At 47.5% G+C, this 20,741-nt stretch overlaps 1 protein-coding gene across 2 annotated transcripts in view; it reads left to right on the top strand.

Moving 5' to 3' along the window:
* The first annotated feature begins 677 nt into the window (after nucleotides 1-677).
* The window catches only part of ENPP6 (ectonucleotide pyrophosphatase/phosphodiesterase 6), an 81,548-nt gene continuing 61,484 nt past the window's right edge, over nucleotides 678-20,741 (top strand). The window contains exon 1 of one of the 2 annotated variants that reach the window (XM_040243042.1): nucleotides 678-926. In XM_040243042.1, coding sequence (XP_040098976.1) covers nucleotides 686-926 — 241 coding nt within the window. In that variant the 5' untranslated portion in view covers nucleotides 678-685. The remainder of the gene's footprint in view (nucleotides 927-20,741) is intronic. The other variant, XM_040243041.1, reaches the window with a different exon arrangement.

The raw sequence follows: 20,741 nt of genomic DNA, 5'->3' as shown, positions 1-20,741 counted from the left end.
GCACCTCTGATAGCTCTTGGAAACTGCTCAAAGAGGTCGGAGGGACAGACAGAGTATATGTGATTCTGGCAAAGGGGGAGTACATGCCATCAAGCATGTATTTTTTGTTTTTTTCTTCTGGTAGAGTTTCTTCTGTTCTCGTGGAGCTTCTGCTAGTCACAAGATATAGTAACTAGCAGACGGATTTTAGTGCTTTTCTGAATATGAGGAAACAACCGGATATGAGGGAAAACCAGCTCCTGAAAATATCTGACCACCATCCAAAGACCTTCCCTGCCAGTTTCCTGGCGTACAGAGTGCCTCATTCCTGACCTCCACCCCAGACTCCTTAGCAGGGGGGGTGGGTGTCAGAGGTCAGCCGCTGCAGCAGCACGTGACTTAACCATTGTAGAGGTACAATAGATGGCAAGCATCCATGGCAAGTGCCCCTTTGTGGTTGACGGGTTGCACGCTCTCTCTCCCCTGGTATTTATTCCGGGTGGTTTGAGAGCTTGACTTCTCTGAAGGAGACCATCTCCAGACTTGCTAGTAAAGGGTGAGCCTAGACGTTTTTTAAAAGGGGGTGCTGTACCTTTAAATTCTGAAAGTGAACTTGGCTCAGGAAGGCCAGTAGTCAAGGTCCAGCCCCTAGAAGAGAGAATAGCTGCAGACTCTGCATCCTTGGCTAGGGCAGGCTCCTGGCGGCATGGCAGGGAAGCTGGGGGTCCTCCTGCTGGCCCTCGTTCTCAGCCTGGTGCAGCCAGCCTCGGCCCACCGGAAACTCCTGGTGTTTCTGTTGGACGGCTTCCGAGCAGACTACATCAGCGATGAGGCCCTGGAGTCCTTGCCCGGGTTCAAAGAGATTGTGAGCAGAGGGGTCAAAGTGGATTACTTGACCCCGGACTTTCCCACTCTCTCTTATCCCAATTACTACAGCCTCATGACCGGTGAGTACCCTGCCCTCCTCTGGGTGCGGAGGGCGGGCTGGAGTCCATCAGGAGCAGTGAGCTCCTGGCATTAGAATCGTGTTTAAAGATTCAGTCTGCTTTCATCTTTGGGGACCCCAGGGATAGGCAAGAAGTGTGTGTTCTCGGCTGAGGTTCCTTTTTGTGTGTGTGCATGAATGTGTTATTTTCCTAAAGTTATTCCCTAGGACCTGTTTTGGCTTCGCAGCGTGGAGAACAGAGGACTCTACGATTAGATGATGGTTAAAGTGGTTATTTGTTTTGCAAATTAAAAATTCTAGCCAACTCCATATTTTCTAAGTTGAAATTTAAAAAGCCGACAGGTCTTCGTTTGGATCAAATTCCTTCTGTGTCCCTTTTGCTCTGCAGTCATCTGTCATCCTGGAACTGTTTTGGCTTGTTGGGCTATGAAAGTTACACGTGAGATTCCTGCATGACTTGGATAGAGGGGGTATTCAGGTTATATCCTAAAGTGTTACTTAGCAACACTACTTGCTCCTTCTTTTGCCTTTTTGGGCCAGGTAAGATGACATGGAGAAGAAAAAATTGATGCATAGTTCAGATTCCTGTTTTTAACTTCTAGCATCTGTTAAGAAAACAAAATCCAAATCCCCAGCTCACCAAAACTGGGCCAATGTTTGGGAAAGCTGACTTTTGCCTAAAGATGACCTTCACCTGGGATTGCAGGCACGCCGAATGTGATTCCATGAACTTGACCCTCTATCTGTGTCATAGAATGTACATCCTGATGGCACAGTGGGATTCCTAGCTTCCAGTTTGTTTACCAGTTAACCATTGCAAGGGTCAGCAAGAGGCACTCAGAAAGAATTTAGCAAACTGTCCAAGGACGCTGGTGAGAATGCACTGTTATTGATGACGCTTATGTAGGACTTAGCTCTGTGCTTTGAGCATGAATTATGTTAACAGGAAGGGAATGAGAACTCTGGTATCTCATTATGGATCTTCACAGAACAGCAAAGCCCCAGGATTCTGGAAAGACAAATTGCTATGTCTGACTTCATACATGGAGACTGAACGCATGTGTACATAAAAATGCTGTAAGATGAAGGAGGGGAGAGAGTTTGAGAATTAGAAATAAGGGCATGGAGAGGAAAGAAAATCCAGACTGCACACAGCAAGGAAATTATTTGCCCATTTTAAAACGTCTCCCTCCAACAGACGAATGATGAGCATCTCTAAGATCTTTTGGTCCTCACTTGGCACGGCTCTCCCCTTGCAGGGAAGGAAGCTGTTTGCTCGCTGCTGGGCCACACACAGATGCTATTGTGTGTCACAGCCCGGCTTCCACTCCATCTGTCCGGGGTTTTCACACCCGCAGACCACCCCCCACACCAGTTGTCTTTCAGAGCCTTGCCGGGAGACTCAATTCATAAACTGCCACGCGCACTTTTCTCAGTCTCAGTAAAAGATGAACAAAATCCAATCTGAGCAAGCAGACTCCAGTGAGCAAAAAGGGACCATTACAGTCTCCATGGAGGAGCCAAGCCAGTGACACGACCCTTTGTTCGTCAGACCCCCCCGTTGCTGATATCCCTGCAAGGACTAATTGGCACAAAGTCTTAGTCACGCAGACGCTTTCTTGTCAGGCTGTGGGTATAGTCTAGTCATGACAGAAGCGCTCTTTTCATGGGGGGACAGTGCAGATCCCAGGAATGTTTGACAGAGACCTTCTTTACTTTCAAACTTGCAGGCTTCAGGAGTTGCAACCCTAGGGCTCCGTTGTTGCTGCTCCTGGGCTCCAGAGCACAGGCTCAGCAGTTATGGCGCACGGGTTCAGTTGCCCCGCGGCGCGTGGGATCTTCCCGGACCAGGGATCGAACCTGTGTCTCCTGCATTGGCAGGCAGATTCTTTACCACTGAGCCACAAGGAAGCCCCCGCCTCTTTTACTTTATGGAAGCAATATTATGTATAGGCTGTGTCCCGCAAGGCATGTTCATGTGCAGATGTCTTTGGGTGTGGCTTGTCTTATACACGCTGAGTGGACGTAAGGCTTGGAACAGGACTGTGGGCTGGGCAATGCCCGGCCATGAGGCTGCTATCATGTCCGCTGCCCTGGAACTGACTCAGGGTGAAATCTAGACTATTTTCCCCAATGTCCATGCTTATTTTTCCAGCTGATATTGAAAGATTCCTCTTTTTATATATATATATGGAAGGATATATCTGTTGGGAAGTGCACTTAGGGTTTGAGCGTTTGAGCATTTTATGAACCAACGAAAGAATCACGCTAGATCCCTTTGGTACCGAAATACACACTGTCTTAAGGTTCCTCAGAATTCCTAAGATGGACTATGATCTCACTTCCTTACATGAATTATTGACCATAAGACATGAAGCCCTTGGTGTTCTCTTTGCGTAATGAGGAATGATGGGTTACTGGAAAGAAGTTGGCCTTGAAGCTGGGAGAGAAGCTGCTTGAAGCTGTGGTGGGAGTCCTCGCAGGGTCGGGAAGACTTCAGGCACAAGTCGTCACAGTGCCCTGAACCTCTGTTTCCTTAGTTTCTGGGCCCTGATCAGGCCAGAATCTCAGCTGCTGCCAGAAGCAGGCATGAAATGAGAAAGGGTCAGGACTGGCACTTCCTGGGAGGCCTGCGCGTGCTGCGTGTGTTGTGTGCTCAGTCATGTCTACCTATTTGCGATCCCATGGACTGTGGGCCTCCAGGCTCCTCTGTCCCTGGGATTCTCCAGGCAAGAATATTGGGGTAGGTTGCCATTTCCTCTCCCAGGGGATCTTCCCGACCCAGGATCGAACCCGAGTCTTTTGCATCTCCTGCACTGGCAGGAGGATTCTTTACCACTAGCACCACCGGGGAAGCCCAAAAGGTATTTGCAGCAGGACAAATATGGCTTCCCAGTGGCTCAGCAGTGGAATTTGCTGGCCAGTGGAGGAGATGGAAGAGACTCAGGTTTGATACCTGGGTTGGGAAGATCCCCTGGGAGAGGAAATGGCAACCTACTCCAGTATTATTGCCTGGAGAATCCCATGGACAGAGGACCCTGGTGGACTACAGTGGGGTCACATAGGGTCACAAGAAGTCGGACACAACTGACTGAACTACCAAATAAAGTGCTGGGAGACTGAATGCTTCCCTCCAGACACCTGAGGGCATTGATGGCAGGGCTGAGATCGGAGGGCAGGCTTCAGAGGCCCAGATGTCACACAGGAACCAGCACGCCGCTGACTCCGGTCCTGGTATGTCCTGAAGGTAGTGCATGTGACCTGGGATCCACAAACAGAGGTCTCCTTATGACCAGTCCAGGAGGCAGCCGGAGCCTGGACAAAGGCACTTGATTAATCATCTACTGGAATCAAGGCAAAACCAAGAAATTTAACTACTTAGAAGAATTAATATCTGTGCTGGTACAGTTCTGACCACCCTCCTAGAAATACCACCTGAAGCGAATTCTTCCCAGACTGCAAGGCCCCACATTCTGGAGTGAGGGATTATGGGATAAGGTAAGCTTTCTCTTGCTTTCAAGAAATAGCTGATTTAAATTAAAACCAGCTGTCACTTGGGCCAAAGGAAATCAGTGCAAATAGTACTTGAGAAATCACTCTTTGGAAAAAAGCCCCCATCCTCAACCTTCTGCAGAATTCAAGGTTTTACCTGGGGGATCTCTGTGAGCCTGCAGCACAAGCAGCGTGGACTTGGCCTCCAGGCTCCCTGGCCTCCCCTCCCCTGGATCTATTTTACACATGCTAGTGCATATATGGAGAAGGCAATGGCACCCCACTCCAGTCCTCTTGCCTGGAGAATCCCATGGACAGAGGAGCCTGGCGGGCTACAGTCCGTGGGGTCACAAGGAGTTGGACATGACTGAGCACGCATGCGATTGTATATGTGTCAATGCTTCCTCCCTCTCTGTGTTCACATGTCCCTTCTCGGAATCTGTGCTTCTTATTCCTTCCCTGCAAATAAGTAAATCTGTACCATTTTTCTGGCTTCCATATATATTCGTGTGTGTTAATACAGGGTATTTGATTTTCTCTTTCTGACTTACTTCACTTTGTGTGACAGACTCTAGGTCCATTCACATCACTACAGTCTCGTTCATTTTTGTGGCTGAATAATATTGCATCGTATATATGTACTACAATTTCTTTATCCATTTTTCTATTGATGGATGTTGATACTTTCATGTCCTGGTTACAACACTAGTTACAATAGTAACTAGTGCTGCAATGATGTACTTTGAGCATCTATTCTTTATGATGGGCTGTAAGTGAAAAGCTGAATTTGAGGCATGCCCTTGGGGCAGAACTTGCTGAATGAGTATGAGTAAATATGGAAGAGCTAAGACAAAGGGAACCTGAGTCCTTCCAAGGCTACAAGAAATTCAGAAGTCTGGGGCTCCTATGAGCAGAGATGGCAAAGCTTGGATAGCTGTTTATTTGATGAGGTCAATTTTCATCAGACTAGATTTCAGGTTGGATTAGGATATTCACCTGGACTTGGCCCTTGAGGGGATCAAAGATAGTAGAGTAAAGGAGAGTTCCAGAAACATGTAGAAAAATGATGGGAGTCCAAGAGAGAAAATTGCTCCTGTGGGTCCCAGTGGACCCCTGTACATGGACTTGTCTTTCTAATTGCCCCACAGCTGGTAGAGGATATTTCTCACAGACACACAGTTAAATCTGCCTTCTCAACTGCATGAACTTTTCTCTGAATTTTGTCACTTACTTCCCAGGGACACCTAATGCTTCTTTTCACGTTTCCACTTAAAACTACAGTGTGTGTAGTGGATGCTGAGGAGTGGGTGTGTGAGGTGTCCGGGTGGCCGAATTGGTTAGGAGCACTCAGAGGCTCAAGCCTGGAGAAAAAAAGCGCATTCCCAGAATTCAAAAAGGTAATCTCTCTTGGCACGTCATTATTTCAGCTCCCACCACCAGAGCTGTCTACGCTGAAGTGCCACTTTTCGAAAAGCCTGTTTCTCTTGGCATCCACGGTGAGGCCAGGGCATTCTTTTTTTTTTTTTTTTTCAGGGCATTCTTGTTACAGGGGTTCGTCTGGCTTCAAGAAACACATTCCCAGCAGGAGGGGCTGGCGAGGGTGGCGGCAGAGCTTGAAGGCGTGTTGAAAGCCTTTGATTCTGAGCTCAGCAAACCCTCCTTCAGGAGGTTCCCCACACGGAGCCAGGCGGTCTCCACCCCAGGTGGGTCTCCCGTCTCACCCCCCTCTCTCCGCTGCTGACCTATGGGACTGCAGGCTGCTGCTTTGCCACAGACAGGTTAAATAATACTTCAGATGGATTCAGAGGGAGCCTGAGTCAGCAGGTCAACGTTTATTTCAGAGACACTTTCAACAACACCTACTCAGGTTTCAGAGTCCCTGTCCCTGAATAAGGCTATTGTGTCCACGGTCTCCCAGGCGGGGACCACAGGGCAGGTTGGGCTCCTCTGGGTCCCATGTTGGATCTGGTGCTTGATCGTGACCTCCTCCTGTCTTCGGCCCTTTCCCTACGAGGAGAAGGGGCTTGAGAGCCGGGTCACGGAGTCATGCAGGGTACGAGCACCTGGGCGCTCCTGCAGTGCCAGGACGAGTGGGACCTAGAGCAGAGCGTCCCAGTCCAAAGGATGGCCTCCCTCAGAGGCAGGGGGCTGGAAGCTGAGCTGTCGTTTCTGGTCCTTCCTGCCTCTTCATCCATGCTTGCCACTTGGCTGGCACCCTTCAGCACTCCACTCTGTCTTGGTGGGGCTTCCCTGCTGGATGGCTTTTGCTTCTTCCCTCAGCCTCTCGAACATCTGCCGAGATGTGTAAGTTGAAGCAGAGATGGGATCCGAAGAAGCCTTCTGTGTAGACTTTATCAAGATCTGGTCAAGGGGGAGGTGGAAGCCTCTAGAAGGTTGTGTGTGGTGGGGGTGGAGATGGGGGTGTTTTGGACTCAGCTCAGCCGTCCTCCCCACTTCCCCGGGTCTGGATGATCCTCGGAGGATGGCTGCTCTTCTTCACGAATCTCAAATAACCTCCCCAAGTTCTGATGGAACAGATAAGAAGGAAAATCATGTTCCAGAGAGTTCACTCTCAGACTGTGTCAACAACTGCTGAAAGCTAAAATAATCCAATGAAAACAAAAATGCCTTTTTTATTTATCTGAGTCTCAACCACCTGTTGGACTTTTGAACCCACCAGCCAGCTGTGTGGTGAATCACGCCTTGGGAGATTCCATCAGTGGACACAGACTGGCTCCTACCCTTCAAATGTGGGGATCACTAGGGTTTGGTCAGCCAGTCGTGAAACCCTTGCGGGGCTGGAACTCTGGAGAGTGACCTCTTTACTTCCCCGTTTGGGTTGGAGGCCTCTCCCAGAACGTCCTGTCCTTCCCTTGGCTGATACCACTTCTTACTTCTGGAAGAGCTCTACTCCCATCCTCCCTGCAAACCCCCGCCCTCAACCCCAGCCTGGCTGCAGCTGCCCTCCAACCCATCTTTTTCTTTCAGGCCAAAGTAAGGTGCCCCCACCCACCATACGGCCCTGACCCACAGATGGTCACATTTCAGAGCTGGGTAGTGCTTTGAGAGGCCATTTTCATTCATTGGCTGACTCCTGGACCACTTGCTGTCCACACCACTGAATCTGGTAATTATTACAGCAACATGTAACTTTGACATAAATTCATAATGTACGTTCATGTATGATCACTCCTTATGCAGGGCTATGCGAACATTTTCTAGGTGAGACTGCTCTTTCGAAGGGACGTGTCCTCTGTCTTGGATGAGCTGGTAATGAAGCTGAACAGCTGAGTGTGTATGGAGTCACAGGCCAGGACGGAATAGGCACAGGGGGTGCGGGGACCACTTCTGAGGAGGTTTGCTGAGGTGATGGTATTTGAGTAAAGCCTGAAGGATGTGGGAAAGTGAAACTGTTAGTTGCTCAGTCATGTCTGACTCTTTGCAACCCCATGGACTGTAGCCCACCAGGCTCCTCTGTCCATGGGATTTTACAGGCAAGAATACTGGAGTGGGTTGCCATTTCCTTCTCCAGGAGATCTTCCCAACCCAGGGATCCAATCCAGGTCTCCCACGTTGTAGGCAGACTCTATCAGCTGAGCCACCAGGATCTCAGGGAGGAGTTGAAACCTGGAGAAAAGGCTTGGTGGGGAGTGACTGGCATCATTCAAGCCAAAGGGCAGAGGCGGGAATGATGGAGCATTTGGAGAGCAGAGCTAGGCTCTGAGACAATTTCTCTGATATTTCTGAGCTGTGTGGATTTGGACAAGGCTGTCCAAGACCAAGGGGAGAGTTAAGGACCCTGGGAGTCAAATCTCTGGAGTGGACCTGGGGTCAGGGGTCTGACGGGGAACTGGCAAGACTAATTGAATGTGGAGGATCAGAGAGAAAAACAGTTTCAGGATCAGATAAGAATTTGACCAGAATTAGGGGAGGATGAATGAGTCCATCTGTGTGTAAAGTGGATCCAAGTTCATAAACTTGAGTACATTGGTTCAGTCAGTTCAGTCGCTTAGTTGTATTTGACTCTTTGCGACCCCACGGACTGCAGCACACCAGGCCTCACTGTCCATCACCAACTCCTGGAGTTTACTCAAACTCATGTCCATTGAGTGTATTAGAAATTGTGCATTTCTTGATTTTCTTTAAACAAAAAATAATCTAAATCTCTGGGTAAACCTGAAAACATTCTAAGTCAAATAAGCCATAGTCAAAAAAGAGATGTATTGTTTGATTCCACTTACCTGCGGTACCCAGAATCGTCAGATTCACAGAGATAGTGGGTAGAAGGTGGTTATCAGGGGCTGGGGGAATAAGGAGTTAATGCTGAACGAGGCCGAGTTTCAGTCTGGGATAATAAAAAGTTCTGGAGATGGGTGGTGCTGACGGCTACACACTCAGAGTGAATGTTCTTCATAAAACTGAATTGCACACTTAAGAGTGGTTCAAGTGGCAAGTTTTATATTATGTATATTTTACTGCAATAAAAAATAAATAAATCTCAATCTGACTCTGACCTCCATCCCACTGGGCTCAGTGGAGATTCAGTTTCAGTCCCTACTGGGTGGGCAGTGATGTGACCTCTTTTCCTCCTCTATGATTTTGCAAAGGTCCTGGACCACATACCCAGTCCTAAGGCATTAGGACTTCAGCCCTGATCATTAGTCTTCTGAGAGTTTTGTACTTTCAGTTCTTACATCTAGGTTCACGATACATGTGGAGCTAATTTTTGTGTGTGGTGTGAGATAACTGTTCTGGCACCATTTGTTGAAATACTAATTTCTTTCCTGCTGAATTTTCTTGACATTTTTTGTAGAAAATCAACTGACCATGAATGTTAGAGTTTATTCCTGGGCTCTCAGTTTAACTCCCTATGTTTGTTCTAACACTAGGACCACACTGTCATATCACTGTAGCTTTGTAGTAAGTTGTGAAATTGGGGTGTGTATGTTTTTCCACTTCGTACTTCTTCTTCTTGAAGATTGTTTTGGCTATCTTGAGTCACTTGTATTTCCAAGTGAGTTTTAGTATGAGCTTTTCAATTTCTGGGGGGGGAAAAAAAAAAAACTCTAGCTAGGATTTGTTAGGTGTTGTGTTGAATCTATACAACAATTTAGGACATATTACCAACGTAACAGTATTAAATTTTTTGATCCACAAACATGGGACGTCCATTCAGTTTCCAAAGTCTTCACACAACACTTTATAATTTTCAGTGCACAAGTCTCACTCTTCTTTTTAAATAATTTCTAGGCATTTTATTTTTTATTTTATTATGAGTGGAATTATTTTCTTAATTTCACTTTTGCTGTGTATGAAAACAGTGGATTTCTGGGCGTTGGTCTTGCATCTCGCTACCTTGCTGAATGTGTTTATTAGCTCTAATTGAATTTTGTGGATTCCTCAGGATTTAAAAGGGGGAGATAAAAATTCGCAGATAAGAGAACTCAAGTCTGGGGAGGGTAAGCAGCTAGTGCAAGGTTATCTAGCCAGGAAATGGGTAAATCAGGACCAGCACAGAGGACCTCTGCACCCCCCATGCGTCCCTCGGCATCTTCGCCACGCGGCCTCTGGTTGCTGGAGTCAGAATCTGTGATGACAATGGAGGCCTATGTCTCTGCAGCACGACTGTTGTCCTCCTTCGTAACAAGCAGCCAGATTCAGTCAAGAGGGAACAGAATGTGCATTTCCCAAACGCCTACTGGATTTCTACATCTGTGTGTCTATAGCACTTAGTGCTAGGTGCTTTCAAATAGAATTTCAGGCCATCCTCAGAAAACCCTGTAAGGCAGGCACAGTTGCCCTGGTTTTCTATCTGAGGAAACTGAGGCTGAGAGATATGAAAGCGCTTATTCATGCTCACAGGGCCCCAGGCTGGCAGAGCCTGGGAGCACAGCATCCTGTGTTCCTCTCGGGACCTCCTGCTTTCAGGGAAGTGGCTCTCAGCGCAGCCCTGTCCTGTGGCCATCCAAGTGTCTGCCCCTCAACCAGAGACCTTGTAGCTGCATTTGTTACGCACACCACACACGCCTGCACACACACACTCCACAGTGCCTGTGTCCCTGCCCTTCCAGGCTTCTTCCAGACCAAGAACCTCAGGGACAACTCTGTTTTTAAACCCTCCTTTGTATGTCTCAATGGACAATACGAACAATAAGCGCTTCTGGGGTTGAGTATAAAAGAGAGGATTCAACCTCAGACACTTAGCTACTTATCTCAGACGGCCATGGCTGAACAGTTGTACGGCATGGTTTAAACAGGACTCTTTTGACAAGCCACATCTGGGACACTGACCCAGGCCATCGCAGTGACCCCGGACCAGGTGTTTGTTTGTACACTTGGTTCTGGGGCCTGGGAGGGCCTGGTGGTCCCAGTGAGGGCAGGGCCCTCCCCCTCCAGTGTCTCAGTACCCTGACACTTGGTAGGAACCCAGTAAGCATCCCTTTGTGTTTGTTTTAGAGTTACTTAGGACTTCCCTCGGACACAACGGAAGCGACTTAGCAGCAGCAGCAGCAGGACTTCCCTGGTAGCTCAGATAGTAAAGAATCTGCCTGTAATGCAAGAGACCTGGGTTTGATCCCTGGGTCAGGAAGATCCCCTGGAGAAGGGAATGGCACCCCACTGCAGTATTCTTGCCCGGAGAATCCCATGGACAGAGGAGCCTGGTGGGCTACAGTCCATAGGGTCCCAAAGAGTCAGATACAATTGAGCAACAAGCACTTTCACTAAAGTTACTTGGAAACTGCTTTATCCTCAATACTCACCCCATTTCTTTTTAAATTCTCTTTGCCATCACACCCCCTCTTCTTACAGAAAGGCAGCCCCCAAGGCTAGGCCATCACGGGGGAGCTTTGTAGCTTCACAGTGGATGAAAAATCCAAATGGACGTTGCAAACACTGCCTAAAACTCAGCCTGACAGCCCCCTTCTCCCCAGCCCCAGTCCACAGCAGTTGAGGACAGGTTTCTGAAATGCAAAGCAGAAGTGTGTATAATTAAGTATTTTGCACACTCTGTCAAATATTTTAAGAAGTGAGTAGATAGCCAATTGGAAACTCCTTATGGTTTACCTTTTTGCTAAATTCCAAACGGGGGAGGACTGCAGCGCTCTGGTGGCTTAAAACAACTTCTGTCTTCTTCCCAAGAGATTTTAGGTTTGGGAGTTTAAGTCATTTATAACCAGGAGTCTGGAAAAGTTTTCAGAAATAGCATTTCCTTTGGGCGAAGGGTGTGAGGAAGAAGGTATCCTCTTTTTACCCGGCTTCCACCTCAGGTGGTTTCGTGGTCAGCAGAATACGAATTTCTTACTAATGTGAAATAAAAAGGCAGTGCTTCTGCCAAAACAAGATTACCTTGTGGTTGACTTTGCCATGTCTTCTAGTCTTTGCAGTCAAAGCCGTGTGTAACCGCCTGTCCCATCACACGAGTCCCCGCCCTCTCTGCATTTGGGCGCCCACCCTGGTGCAGACCAGCTCGTCACGCTGGGTGTGGCCCGGTCGCTTCCCCTCTGTCTTCGGTGACTTCTTCATGAGAAGGGTGATAGGTTAGAAGCAGGAGGTGTTAGTTCTAGTCCAGCTACGGTGCCTTCTAAACCCTGTGGCTTCCAAGTCTTTCTGGGTTCAAGTTTCTTTCCTGAAAAAAAAATAAGGGGTTGAGGGCTCCAAGTGTTAGTTGCTCAGTTGCGTCCGACTCTTTGCGACCCCATGGACTGTAGCCCACCAGGCTCCTCTTACCATGGGATTCTCCAGGCAAGAATACTGGAGTGGGTTGCCATGCCCTCCTCCAGGGGATCTTTCTGACCCAGGGATCAAACCCAGGTCTCCTGCATTGCATGTGAGCTATACGGAAGCCCCCTCTGAGCTTGAGAGCTCCAAGGCGTGGGTTTAAATGCTGTGATGAGGTCCTCTGTCTTCTCTATCGTCGTGATCATTTCTCTCTCTCTTTTTTTTAATGTAAGTTCTTCTTTTTAAAATTTTTATTTATTATTTGTTTGGCTCAACGTTGCATTGAGCAGCATGTGGGATTGCAGTTCCCCAGCTAGAGATCAAATCCGTGCCCCCTGCACTGGAAGGGCGGAAAGTTAACCGCTGGACTGCCAGGAGTGTCGTCCCCTGCTGTGACCAGTTCCAGTCTGTTTCCCCGGGAACTTTCCGACCTTGATGCATGTCAAAGGGAGGAGAGTGGTGTTGCCCCATGCGCCCTCTGGACAGCCGTCGCTACTGAACCCAAAGGGCACTGCAGCTGTGATTGGCATTTGAAGCCAGACAGCCATACACTTACTTTTTAAAGGATGAATATTGTTTTTATCCCCATGCCTTGCCCTGTTAAGATCCATAGTTATGACTTTTTTTAAGGACTACCAGAGACCCTGTAAAAATGGTATCATCTTCTTTTTTATAATAATGTTATTTATTTATATTTGGCTGTGCTGGGTCTTCGTTGCTTTTCTCTAGTTGCAGCGAGCAGGGGCCACTCTCTAGATGCGGTGCGCAGGCTGAGTGCAGTGGCTTCCTTGTGAAGCTTGGGCTCTAGGGTGTGCGGACTTCACTAGTTGCCACAACGTGGGCTCAGGAGTGGTGGCTCTGGGCTGCAGATCGCAGGTTCGGTAGTTGTGGCCCAACGGGCTTAGTTGCTCCGACTTGTGAGATCGACCCTGGTCAGGGATCAAACCCGAGTCTCCTGCATTGGCAGGCAGATTCTTCACCCCTGAGCCACCACCAGGGTCGCCCTCAGAGTATGATTTTAAAAAGAGGGAAAGTCACCTGGTTTAAGGTAGGATTAGGGAGTGGGGTATGGGGGGAGGGGGTTAGAAACCTCGGCCAGAAAGTTGTACTTAAAATCACATCCTTCACTACCAATTTCCCCGAGGAACAAAGTTTAATAATTCTTTGGGGGAAAAAAAAAACTAATGGACTCCATGCCCCTGTGTTTCACTGGAGAAATCCCTGCATAGAACCGTGGCAAGGAAAGAAGGGCGTCCAGGGAGCAATTCGAGGCGTAATCTTGAGGAGCTATTTATTATTAATATATCGACTTCAGCCCACTCTTTCAGCGCGGGGCCTGCTGGCCAGCCGGACACAGGGGGCTTCTGGGTTCTGAGCCTCTGAAGCAGCCTGACGGCCAAACCTTCTAATAGCAACATCCAGGGCCATCTTTCAGCCTCTCTCTGCAGAATTTATCTTTTGACTATCCCTGCCTTCAACAGACTCATTGGATTCCAAGTTTCCTCCCTCCTCTCAATCCACCCTTGTACTAAGTTCCACTGACTTCTCTTCTGCTAACCCCTTCACACGGAGCCTCCGGTGAAGGCTTGTTCTCCGGTCTTTGCTTGTTCTCTCTCCCCATTTCGGTGGTCTCATCCTTCAAGAGGTCTCACCCCTCATGCACATTTACTGTTGACTCCCATTTGTCACCACCTCTGCCCCAGATCACCACTAATCTACTTTATGTCTTTTTAGTTTTGCCTTTTATGGATATTTCACATAAACGGAGTCTTTCAATACATGGTTCCTTGGGTCTTGCTTCTTTTACTGAGCATACTGTTTTTGAACAACAGACTGGTTCCAAATCAGGAAAGGAGTATGTCAAGACTGTACATTGTCACCCTGCTTATTTAACTTATATGCAGAGTACATCATATGAAATGCCAGGCTGGATGAAGCACAAGCTAGAATCAAGATCGCTGGGAGAAATATCAATAACTTCAGATATGCAGATGACACCCTCATGGCAGAAAGCAAAGAGGAACTAAAGAGTCTCTTGATGAAAGTGAAAGAGGAGAGTGAAAAAGTTGACTTAAAACTCAACATTCAAAACACTAAGATCATGACATCTCATCCCATCACTTCATGGCAAATAGATGGGGAAACAATGGAAACAGGGAGAGACTTTATTTTCTTGGGCTCCAAAATCACTGCAGATGGTGACTGCAGCCATGAAATTAAAAGACGCTTACTCCTTGGAAGAAAAGCTATGACCAACCTAGACAGCATATTAAAAAGCAGAGAGATTACTTTGCCAACAAAGGTCCGTCTAGTCAAAGCTATGGTTTTTCCAGTAGTCATGTATGGATGTGAGAGCTGGACTATAAAGACAGCTGAGCAACAAAGAATTGATGCTTTTGAACTGTGGAGCTGGAGAAGACTCTTGAGAGTCCATTGGACTGCAAGGAGATCCAACCAGTCCATCCTAAAGGAGACCAGTCCTGTATATTCATTGGAAGTACTGATGATGAAGCTGAAACTCCAATACTTTGACCACCTCATGCGAAATGTTGACTCATTGGAAAAGACTCTTGAAGACGGGAGAAGGGGACAACAGAGGGTGAGATGGTTGGATGGCATCACCGACTCAATGGACGTGAGTTTGGGTAAACTCCAGGAGTTGGTGATGGACAGGGAAGCCTGGTGTGCTGCAGTCCATGGGGTTGCAAAGAGTCGGACACGACTGAGTGACTGAATTGGACTGAACTGTTCGTGAGGTTTAGTCACCAGGTGGCAGGTGTCCACAGTTTGTTCCTTTTAATTGCCGAGTCATATTCCATCATATGGCTATCCCCCAGGTTTCTATAATGAAAAAGTCTCAAAGCTACAGAAATGCTGAAATAGTATTGAGCATCTGTGTGCTGTGCCTCTCTCATTGTTAACATTTGGCACGTTTGCTTTTATGCTCACACAGGAAATACAGGGTTCTGTTTTATTTTGGCTTTTGTGCCTGCTAAATCAGCTGCAAGTCAATTTCTGGGACTTCCCTGGTGGCCCACTTTTTAAGACTCTGTGCTTCCCCTGCAGGGGGCATAGGTTTGATACCTGGTCGGGGAACTAAGATCCCAGGTGCCACAAGGTGCAGCCAGAAAAAGAATGTCAGTTGTTAATATCATGACACTTTACCCGCTGCCGCCACCCCACCCCCACAAATAATGCAGCATGTCTAGGACATAATTCCATATGACCACAATTATTTTCAGATTTTTCTCCATTGCCAAAAAAAAAATCCTTTAATACCTTTTCTGAAATGAAAAATCTAATCACAGTTCAAGCAGTCCACTCAGCTGCCATGCTTCTTTGCTCTCCATCAAGGCTGACATCCCTGCCTTTTTGTTTCCTTTGGACTTCCACCATGTTGACATTCTTGAGAAGCCCATGGCTGTATTTTAGATTTGTCTGACTTTTCTTCACAGTTAGATTCATTAAAAGCTTTTTTTTTGGCAAGAATACTGCATTTTTAAGAATCCAAATTAGGACAAGGGGTCATCCAAGTTAGGACAGTGTGACAAGTGTACAAAGTTCTAAGATGTTGGGACTTTTCTAGAAGAGGGTCCACGCAACTCTTCCTCTGCTCACCCCACAGATGTGACACGCCACGTGGCTCTTTGCAGCCCTGGTTGGGTGGTTCTCACAGGCTTTTTTACCTTGAGGTTCACAGGGAGTTTTGTCGTAGCTGTTGTCCATGGGATCTTGGTACTGCTATTTTTGTCTTTTGCAGGGGCAGGGGTGGGGTTTGGTGACATTCAAAATCTGTGCAAATCAAGAAGATACTTTTGAAAATGAAAAAAAGTTGCTGAGAATCAGAAACAACAGCTATGAATCAGAACTGTCCTGGGAAAATGCTGCCTGTGACCCAGAAATCCTGGTCCTAGATACAGACAGACTCTGAAGACGTGGATTTTCATCATTCTCATTGTGGGCTTTTTTAGTATAAATTTTGGTATTACAATTTAACCTTCTTTAGGACTTCCCTGGTGATCCAAGGGTTAAGACTTCGCCTTCCAATGCAGGAAGTAGGAGTCTGATCCCTGGTCAGGAAGCTAAGATCCTCATATGCCTGAGGCCAAAAGCCCATAAAACATAAAACAACAGAAACAATATTGTAACAAATTCAATAATGACTTTAAAAACCAGTCCACATCAAAAAAAAGTCTTAAAAACTTTTAACCTGCTTTTTAGTATGTTGGGTCCCTTGTCTAAGGATTCCTATATTTCATCAGTTTGGGAAAGTATCAGCCATTATCCCTTGTAATGTTGCCCTTCCTCTCGTCCCCCTGTTCTTCCTTCTGGAGCTCTTAACTGATGTAACGCAGAACTTCCCACTCTAGCTTCATCTCTTGCCTTTGTCTTAGTTTCCCACGGCTGTTGTAACAAATTGCCGCAAACCAGGTAGCCTAAAACAACAGAAGTTTTTTTCTTTCACAGTTCGAGGGTCCAAAACTCTGAGATCGAGATGTTGGCGGGCTTGGTTCCTTCTAGAGGCTCAGAGGTAGGACGTTCCGTGCCTCTCTCCCAGGTTCCAGCACTGCCAGAACTCCTTGGTGTCCTTGGCTTGTAGTCATCACTCTGGTCTCTGCCTCCATCGTTACATCGTCCTCTCCTTTTGTGTGACTGTGCGTCCTCTTCTTATAAGGACACTTGGATAATCTAGGATGATCTCATCTCAAGATCCTTAATTTCACCTGTGGAGAACCTTTTTCTTAAGTACAATCACATCCACAAACTCTGGGGGGGATGTACCTTTCAGCCTACCACAGTCTTTCTTTCATATTTTGATCTCTTTCTCTTTAATCTCTTTCCTCTGGGTCATTCAATTATATCTTCAGTTTCACTATCTTTTCAGCTGTGTTTATTCTGTGATTTATCTTGCCACCAGATTTTAATTTAAATGATTATATTTTTAACGTCCAAAGTTCTGTTTGATTCTTTGTTAACCCTGCCGGGTTATTTTTGATAGTCTTTTGTTCCTTGATAATGTTGATTCTCTTTTATTTCTTTAAACATGTCATAAAGCTTATTTCATATTCTAAATATGATAATCCCCAAACTCTAAAGCCCTTGGTGCTAAATTTGTGGTTTATTGTTTCTGCTGATGTTCACAATGACTGATTAGTTGAGGCAAAATCAACTGCTGCACACTTAACCTCCACAATCTCAGTGGTTTAACACTCTGGGTCTTTCTCTGTTACTTCCGTCATGTCAAGTTGACGGATTGATGTGGGGCTATGCCCTGTGTGGTCATTCAAGGACACTGATTGATGAAGGCTCTGCCGTGTTCAACACACGGCCTCCAGGATCACCCTGAGCGCCAGCATCCTGCTAGTGGACAGGAGAGCCCCTAGAGGACCCCAAGCATGGTCTTTGTGGGCCAGGCCTGGAAACGGCATCTACCTCTTCTGCCTTCCTTCCTTTATCCAAACCACAGGTCATGGCTCCACCTGGATGCGAGGGTGGCTGGAAACTAGAATTGCTAGCTGGTCTGTTGCAACGATTATTCACTATGGAAGGAAGGCAAAGGCCATTGGCTAGGAGCTACCTGCCTGAGCCATACGATTCGTTTCTCTGTGTCTTAGGTCTTTCTTTCTTTTAGCTCATAGTTGATTGAACTTAGTCTGTGGGAAATCTGAGGACTTAAATTGGGACTTTACTCAAGAGAAGATATTCATCTGCTTTGCTAAGGAAGAAGGGACACTACTGACCTGGGACCACTTGTGAGCTTGCCAATATTTTAAACTCACGTGCATATGTGTGTGTGTGTTACCCAAGATCTAGTTACATTGTATATTGTAGTCTTATTGTAGAGGGAGAGTCTTTCAGAGCATTCACATCAGTGTTGCTCGCTTGCCTGTCAATGGTGGAAAGTATCTGTGCTCCTAATATTCAAGTTTATTTTGTTGGCTGTGCAACAGCTGGCAATCTAAAATGAAAAGCTATTCACTGATTCCTACATATGATATCTGTCTGATAGAATCGCATATTCTCGATTAGGTCCCACTAGTCTGACACTGGTTTACTACTCAAGTCCGGACCAGAGATCCCTCCTCCTACAGGTTCACAGTTTGCTGCAGCGACTTAAGGGGGCTGCTCTGGGTGTGTGGCCGCCTGGCCCCGCTGGCCTCTCTCTGTGCCTCGGCCTGAATGCTCATCATGTTTAGTATCTTCACAAGCAGCTCTGGGGATGCTGGGATGCCTTTACATATGAAAAATGTCAGAACAAAATACCAGGCTGGCAAAGGTGCGCGGCGCCCCGCGAGATTCTGGGTGAGGCTGCGAGCGGTGATTATTGTGACGGCCAGTAGAGGGCAGTGTCGGGCTAGGCGCAGGGGAGCTGTCATAAATGCCTGAGGTTAGTTTCTGAACTGGGGATTCACTGGTTACAAACCTTCCTGAGTAATAGTGATGGGCGGTAGTGCCTTTCCCCCCCCCCACTTACCCCTCCCCGCCAACCCACCGCCCCCACGCCCCCACACCCCCCCAACCCTCCGCCCCCACCCCCCACCCCCACTTTAAGGAGATTTGAGAGTCTACTTCAAGGGCTTGTGTGTGACTATGAGACAATAAATAGGCTACCCAGCCTTATCCCTCCTGGAGCCGTTGACCACTGCATGCTGTTTGATAAGGTTGCCCTTTATTTATTTATTATTATTATTTTGGCCACACAGCATGTGGTATATCAGTTTCCCGGTGAGGGATCCAACAAGGATCAAACCTGCTCCCCCTGCACTGAAAGCTCAGAGTCTTAACCTCTGGGCCACCAGGGAAGCCCAATAGGGTTGCCCTTTAAAAGAGGATTTAGGTGGTGGCTTGCATTTCCCCAATGCCTACTGTGTGCCAGACATCATGTTAAAGTTTTGCCTACCCCAAATTATTTAACTCTGGACAAACGTATGGGGCTTCCCAGGTGGCGCTAGTGGTAAAGAATCTGTCAATGCAGGAGACCCAAGAGACTAGGGTTTGATCCCTGGGTTGGCAGTATCCCCTGGAGTAGGAAATGGCAGCCGAGTCCAGTATTCTTGCCTGGGAAAATACCATGTGCAAAGGAGCAGAGTGGGCTACAGTCCATGGGTTCGCAAAGAATCGGAGGTGACTGAGCGACTGAGCACCCTGCACACACAAAGGTATGATTGTTTTCCAGAGGAGAAGGCTGAGGCTCTCTGCAATTAAATGACTTGTGTGAGATCCCAGTGCGGGGGCAGACTTTGATATGTTGGGCTCCAAGGTGCTTTCTGCTCGGCCACGTGCTTCTCATTGGTCCTCAGTTCCTGCCAGTTTTCATCCTTCCTGATGCTTCTATTTTTAACTCAAAAAGCGCCTCTATTCCGATGACGTCTTCACTTTGGACTGGGAAGCTCTCAATACATCAGAAAGATACTTCTCACACCTAGCCATGTGATGAATTGCTCGTTTGAGTTACTCTTTCATCCCTAGGGCAAGTTATCTTTCAACACATTTTATATATGCTAAGAGCACCTAAGCAGAATTATGTGCACAGATCATTAGGCCAGGTGCAGCGTCAGCTCCAAACGCCATCTGTTTGCATGTGGCTCTCTCATTGACCTGAGCACATAAGCTGTGGCAGCCATGACCTAAACTGATTTTTTAATCCCATGATATGGGAGACTGGTCTCACCTGACCCAAGGCACTGAACTTGCATGGGCTGGCATCATACTTCACACATGGGGGTTTGGGTTCTTTGTTGTAGGTTGGTGGGTTCACACTGGTAGTTTAGTCACTAAGTTCTGACTCTTGCGACCCCATGGAGGGTACCCCGCCAGACTCCTCTGGTCTATAGGATTTCCCAGGCAAGAATACTGGAGCAGGTTGCCATTTCCTTCTCCAGGGTATCTTCCCAACTCAGGGATGGAGCCCGTGTCTCCTGCCCTGCAGGATGAGTCCTTACCAACTAAGCTACCAGGGACTGGATTGAATCGTTAACATTGTGACTACCTCACATGGCCGAATAGCTGAATTTGATCATTCTCTATCAACTGTTGTCACTAATGGTTGATCCAATACTGTTTTGGTACCTGTTGTTGGAGATCACGCATCAACCATTCCAGGCTGTGCACCAGTTGAAAAGATGGATAGTCGAACATGGCTTGGATCCAGGACCTAAGTGTGCCCTCCCCCTTTTAAAACAGAATTGAACTCCCCTCCTTACCCCCAGCCCTGCCCCAGTCACAGGTCGGGGCAGCTGGAGAACTAGAGCAACCCCCTGCACTGGTGGGAGGAAGACTCCTGTTCTGGGTGAATTTATGGGGAGGGAACACAGAAGAGGCCTCCCATTACCTGCAGGCAGACAGGACGGGAGGCGGCTGGAGCCTGTTTTATGCCAAAGACTGTGGCTGACCTGACGTCACTGTGGGAGGGGAGGGTGGCTGAGTGGGGAGGAGCTGGATGCTTTATCACTAGGGAGAGGGAGAAGAAGCTTCTAGACCGAGGTATTGGTGGGCTCTCTCTTGTGTATGGTGTATTCCCTGGTGGCTCAGACCATAAAGAATCTGCCTGCAGTGCAGGAGACCTGGGTTTGATCCCTGGGTTGGGAAGATCCCCTGGAGAAGG

The sequence above is a fragment of the Oryx dammah genome, unplaced genomic scaffold, assembly GCF_014754425.2.
Source record: "Oryx dammah isolate SB20612 unplaced genomic scaffold, SCBI_Odam_1.1 HiC_scaffold_7, whole genome shotgun sequence".
Lineage (NCBI taxonomy): Eukaryota > Metazoa > Chordata > Mammalia > Artiodactyla > Bovidae > Oryx > Oryx dammah.
This window is presented reverse-complemented; position numbering and strand designations above follow the sequence as displayed.